The sequence below is a fragment of the Pteropus alecto genome, unplaced genomic scaffold (assembly GCF_000325575.1).
Source record: "Pteropus alecto unplaced genomic scaffold, ASM32557v1 scaffold125, whole genome shotgun sequence".
NCBI classification, from domain to species: domain Eukaryota; kingdom Metazoa; phylum Chordata; class Mammalia; order Chiroptera; family Pteropodidae; genus Pteropus; species Pteropus alecto.
In genome coordinates this window covers 8,951,534-8,957,753 of record NW_006436888.1, presented here as the reverse complement: position 1 = coordinate 8,957,753, position 6,220 = coordinate 8,951,534, and the positions used below count along the sequence as shown (strand labels likewise).

Genomic DNA, 6,220 nt, shown 5'->3' with positions numbered 1-6,220 from the left:
GCCCCGGGTGAGGCCGGCAAGGACCCCGCCTGTAACCAAGGTACCGGCAGGGGGCTTACCCACGGACGCCTCTGCTGCGTGGTTGGCTTTAGCAAATAAAAATACGGGCGGCTCGGCTGCATTTTAAGTTCAGGAAAATGATGAGTAATTTTAGTACGAGAGCGTCCTGTGTAATATTTGGGACATGCTTATACCGAAAAGTTATCTTCCATGTGAGATTCAAACTTATTCGAGCAGCCCGTGTTCTATGTGAGTTGAACAGCAACGGGGAAGGAACTGTCGATTTTGTGAACAACTCAGCACCGCGGCAGATATGCGACACCCGAGAAGGTGAAGTAACATTAAATCCATGTTTACGGAGAAGGAGGACGGAGCCTTCGACGCCGCGTGACTCCGGCCCTGAGCCCTGGCCAGCGTGCACTGACAGACCTTCTCTCGTCCCCGTGTCACTTAGATTCCGCCTCCATGTCCCTCCAAAGTGGAGATGCAGGTCTGAATGAAGAGCTTGCTCGGGGATCCAGAATGCTCTCTTTCAAGCTTGCTTCCCAAGCTTTCTGCTTCAGTTCCAAAGGGAGGCCACACGACCGGAGGTCACTCCAGCACGTGCCTCGGTGCCGATAAGAAGGGAGACGCACGAGCCCCGTTTCGTTCAGACCAGGACACTGCAGGGCCGTGAGTGTTTGCAAACAGGTCACTAGCTGGAGCTATTTTTCCTCAACAGACTTTCCGGGCGAGACTGGGGACACGGTTTGCTGGGGACCAGCCAGCTTGTGTGACCAGACTCTGTGTGACTTCCCCAAGGCCAGCAGCCCCACCGGAAGCCAGGAGAGTGGGCCCCACTACCTCCTTTCAGCCACTGGCAGCAAGGGGAGTCCTGCGGAGCTGGCGGCGTGGGCCAGCCGTCTTAACCACGGGGAATGTCCCTTTCCCTTCCGTGCGCAGAGACGTGTGGTTCGACTTCATCCTCTCGGGCAGAGCGAAAGCCTAAATCAAGGAGCTCCCAGACCGAACTGTCCTTGGTCACCGAACATCACAGTGGCAAACCTCTGAAGCATGGAAGGTCTCGATGCCCGTATCACAGAGAACCCGCAAAGGTCTCAGCCCCTAATCGAGGACCCGCAGGCTCGTAAAGTCAAAGACTCCACAGAAGTCAGGAGCCTGGACACGTGTGGGGCTCACTGACCGCCTGGGCATGGGAGGGACGCGGGGCGCACTGACCGCCTGGGGCCTGGACGGAGGCGGGACACACTTACCGTCTGGGCGTTGGAGGGCTCCGAGCCTTCTGGCTGCTGTGAAGACGGTTTGGCTGCGTGACATTGAGCTGGGGACCGCGGGGAAGCTGCCAGCTGGGAAAGTGACAACTGAAGGGAAGGAAGCCGGGTAAGAGGACGGCGGTCACTCCAGCCACCCACGAAGGCCCCGCCCACCTGGCACAACCCCCGCGAAGGAAGCGGGACGCCAGACCGGCCACGGGCAGTGAGGTCTGCGACCTCTGGTCAGCGGCTGCCCTGGCCGCAAAGCCGCTTCTGATTTCCTCTCTCTGAACTATCGGGAGACCCGGTTCTGTGATCCCTCCTCCCTTATAGGATCTGAATAAAGACGTGAACGAGGAAAAGCGAGTGGAGACGGGGAGCCCAGGGAGGCCGGGGCTCAGCCACTCGCAGGCGGCAGGGCCGCTGGTCTGTGAGCCTCTCCAGTGTCACCTCCTTCCCTGGACTTAGCACCTCCGCGATCCCTTCCGCTTCTGACCACCTGCGCTCCTGGGACAGACGGACTCCCTGCCCTGCCAGTTCGTCACAGCATGACCATGCGCAGGTCACCTAACCTTTCTGCCTCGGTCTCCCCACCTGTGAAATGGGCGTGTAACGGTGCCTGAGTCACAGGACGGTCGTGAGGACCGACAGAATTCAGGGGCAGGGCCTGGCGCGGTGCCCGGCACACGGCCAGCCTCCTACACGTGATCAGAGGTCTGGGAGGTGAGCGCTGCTGCAGGGGACGGACGCGGGGATGGAGACCGCGTGCACCGAGCACCCGCCCCCTCTCGCACGTGCACTCGAAGGCACGTCTGCTGTCAGCAATGACAGCTGGCCCGAGGGAGGCGCTGGTCTAGAGGACTCGGTACATGGAGAGGTGCCCGAGAAACGAATGGGGAGGGGCGTGTAGCAGTGGGGGCCCCACAGCATCGCAGGGGGCAGAAAGGATCTTCGGTCTGCTCGGCTGCCCCCCGACCCACAAGCTACTGTGAGCCTGTCCTGTCTGTGGAAGTGACAGTGCTGTCCTGTGGTCCCTGAACACCCGGGGGCACCACGGAAACTGCAGGAGGGACAACGCTGGGGCAGGCTGCCCCCAAACACTCGCTTCCGATCCGGCTTCCAGGCCACACGGCACACACGGAAGCCGCTTCGGGGCGCGGCCTTCGATGCTGAATTATCCAGTTCTTCTAGAGTCGGTTTCCAGACTGATGCCAGCAGAGTCATCAGGAGGACACACCGACTCTGATCTCATCCAAAATCACACGACCAGCTCGGGATTCCAGAGGGACAGCCACCGCACTAGCCGGCCAACGGCCAGGCCAGCCAGAGCCCTTCCGTCCACACAGGAAACCCCTGCACACGGAGGTTCTGCTCTACGACGGGCGGCTGCCCATGTGCCAGGTCTCTGCTGGCTGTGGCCCGTCCTCACCAGCCGCTCAGCCTGCCGGGCCCACTGATGCCCAAGGAAGCCTTGGCCGGGCCCCCTGGGCAGTGGTGACTGCCGGCACCCTCTCCTAGCAGGGGTGATCGGGGGAGGAGGCAGTGAAGACCACATCTTGGTGTCTCAGAAAAAAAACAAGGCTGTTCGGTCCTGAAGATTCCCAACCATTAGACAGAACTGCCGGGGCAAACACACCATTTTTAAAAGTGGCCATGGCGCCCTGAACACGCCCGATCCCGTCTGAGCTCGGAAGCTGAGCAGGGTCAGGCCCGGTTAGTACTTGGATAGGAGACCACACCTAGGAAGACCAGGTGCTGTAGGCGTAAAAAATAAAAAACAAAAAATAAGGGATTAGAAGCCGACAGGGTCCTTACAATTTGTGAGGTCCCAAGGGTTGTCTCACCAAAATAAATAAATACAATAAAAATAAAAATAAAAGTAGTGAAACGTGCCTTCAACAGCAAACTGGAAGGACTGACAATCGCTGGAGGCCGCTCCGACCGTGGAAAGACCTCGCTGCATAGTGGGCAGGAGGGGACCAGGACACCGGCCACCGCAGCAGCCGCCCCTTCCCTCCTGGCTGCCCAGACCCTTCCCACCCCAGGAAAGCAAACGGGACATCGCCTGCCCCTCAAGCTGCAGAGACTGTTCCTGCACCGAGCCTTTAAGCAGTTCTGGAATTCTGAAAAGGCCCGTCAGGCCCGCACTTACCCCCGGTCCCACAGGCGAGTCCTGGGGGGCGACGAGCCCCTGGGGTGCTGGCACTGGCGGGCCTGCGAGGAAGCACAGGGGCAGGGCGGGGGACCGTCAGCCTCGGCAGGGCCAGGGCACCCCAAGCCCTACCTCATCAGAGTCCAACACGTGTCCCCTCAGCGGCGTCCAGTGCGGCCACTTGGGGCTGCACAGCGGTGGTCCCACTTAGTCTGTAGAAGACTCAGGCACGCACGAAACACATCGGGGGCGCTCCCTCAAGTCGCGGCCCCTAGTGGAGCCTGAGCACGACCCACTGCCGCCCCCGCAGGCCCCACCTTGCAGGCCCCATCGCTCTGACCGTGCGGTCCCACTAAGTGCAGGCTTAAGGCGGGAGTGTCCGCACTCCCCGTCCCCGTGTGCTCACCCTGCGGCCTCTGCCCGCACGTCCCGCCATCAAAGAGTGGGCTCTGAAGTCTGCCTGGGCTGGTGCCCCCCGCTGGGGCCGACTTGCTGGATTTTGGTTTTGTTTTCATTTGGGCCTCGAGCAGAAGGACTTGGGCCCCTGACTTGCTGTTTTGTTACAGAAACTTCAAAACAGACACACGTGGCAGACGTGGGCAGCCGGGCTGCTCAGCATCCTGGTTCCCCCGTCGCCCACAGCCCCGCTAAAGTCTGCTGGGCACAGTCTGGCTCTGAGCGCCAGCTGCTCGCGCTGTGGGCACACTGGTGCCAGGAAGGACCAAGGCCAGGCCTTCGCACGGTCCCCGACGAGCAGCTAAGAGCGTCCTTTGGCCCTGGTTCCCGCAGGGTCCGAGGTTCCCATCTGCGAGGCGATGAGGCACCTTCCACAGGAGCCACCTGTCCAGCACTGTCCGCGCACACACGGTGGTGGTCCAGGTAGGGGCCGGGCTGCTGGTGGCCTACGCTGCTTCCACCCCCACCCCCAGCCCCGGGGCCCTGGCCCCCAGACTCACCGCACCATGCGTGCGCATCAGGTACCCGCGACTCACGATCATGTCACCTGTGCATCTTCTGCCTTCGCCCACCAACAGCACTACCTCCACGCAACAGCGAGGCCCAGCCAAACCCCGAGCCCATCCCGACAGGGCCCCCACCCCACTCAGGTGCCCAGGTGTCACTGGGCCACACTCCTTGAGGACCACGGCCCATCCCCGGCCCTGCCTCGCTCACCACACTCCCCTCATGGAGCCCGGGCTCTGTCCAGCAGGTGTGACCACCACCCCCGCTGAGGAAGCACAGTCCTGCGACCTGCAGGTGGCCCTGACGACCTGCCCTGGCTCCCCCTCCTCTGTGGCCTCTGCTGCCACAGCCCCTGCACGGCCACATCTGAGCCCGTGACAGGCAGGTGCCAGGGGACGTGCGTCGCGCCTCTCACACACTCTGCAGCCCTGGGTCCCCGGGGCACATGGCGGGCCCTCGGCACCTTCTGGCCGGCCACCTGACCCGCGGGGCCGTGACTGCAGACACCACACAGGCCCGGAGGATACCCAGCGCCCTCCCGTGCTGCTCTGAATCACGAGATAAAAACTGCAACAGAGGCTTCGTCCACCAGGGCAGAACCGAACACACAAAGCGCCACCCTAAACCCGGCCCTGCTGTTCCCACCCCCAACAGGCCACCAGAGCCCCTCCCAGCTGCTTCAGAATCCAACCAAGGAAGGGGCCACAGGCTCACTGCAGGCTGAGGGACTGGACTGATGGGGAATGGGGGCCCGAGACCGCAGGAGGGGGGCAGAGGGAGGTCCCTCTCAGGTGGGCCAACCCTCCCGGCCAGCCCTTTTCTAACAAGCCAAGTTACGGGGTCCCCAAGAACCCTGGCACACTCTACCCCAGGGCCTTCGGTTCCTGAAATGAGCATCGTGGGGGGAGCTGGAAAATCCTGGTGCACGCTCTGCTTCCCAGGAAGACAGAACCTCAGCAGAAGATGCAGACGAGGATCCTGCCAGGGCCCAGGTGTCCTCAGAACCGCATGCATCCCCCAGACAGTTTCAGAGCCCTGCACGGCACTCTGTGTTCCCCCACCCGTCCCCCCGAAACGGTCTAGAAGATGAAACAGAGAAGCAGAAGCAGAGCCTCCTTTGTTCTGCCGCAAACGGAGGCTGAAAACTCCACAGGCTGATTTTGGTAACAAGGAAGAAATTGCAGGAAATGACTCCATTTTCCTCTGCTAAGAGAAACCTGGCAGTGAGAGCCAGGCCCTCCGTGTGTCCCCTGGCCAAGTGACACCTGAGTGCTGCGGAAGGGGAGCCGCGGAAGCGCATTAAAGCTGCTCGCCTTCTCAGACGTGGGGACTGGGTGCGGTGCGTGTTTCTGAGACAATTCTTTACGTTACAACTTATGCAACCTTATCTTCCTAGAGAATAAAACAGCGCCACAAAAAGGCTTTTTGGAGAGATTAGAGATGCCTGCTGGTGATCCGAGGCCCGGAAAGGCCCAAGTCCACGTACCCCAGGGGGGCACGGACTGAGAGGAAACACCCCAGAACCACAAAATAGCTGAGTTTCAAATCTTTCTGCTTTACTGTTCCACGTGGTGACCGTGACCGCAAACCACCCCACCTAGTATCGCACTCGGGGACATCACGTGGTCCCAGAGAGCACGCCCTTCCCTCCCCCGAGGGTCTCAAAAGCCAGGATGAGGGTGTCTGCCTGGGAAGCCCTACTTCTGCCACGGAGCACGACCAGGCTAAGAGCCACCTGTGGCAACGCGCGTGCGCGCCAAGGACGCGTGCGCAGTACCGCCGGCAGTGTGCACAAGCACACACGTCTGCAGTGCGCACGGCGCACGTGCGCACACGCCTGCCGGGCTCCCCG

General features: G+C 61.4%; 1 protein-coding gene across 1 annotated transcript in view; it reads right to left on the bottom strand.

Annotated features, from left to right (window-relative positions):
• NPHP4 (nephrocystin 4) overlaps positions 1–6,220 on the bottom strand; it is a 95,568-nt gene that overhangs the window by 29,540 nt on the left and 59,808 nt on the right. Inside the window, exons 12-14 of the mRNA XM_025048588.1 lie at positions 3,406–3,467; positions 1,235–1,361; positions 430–432 (exon numbers count right to left, since the gene is read on the bottom strand). Of these exons, the coding sequence (XP_024904356.1) occupies positions 430–432; positions 1,235–1,361; positions 3,406–3,467 (192 nt within the window). The remainder of the gene's footprint in view (positions 1–429; positions 433–1,234; positions 1,362–3,405; positions 3,468–6,220) is intronic.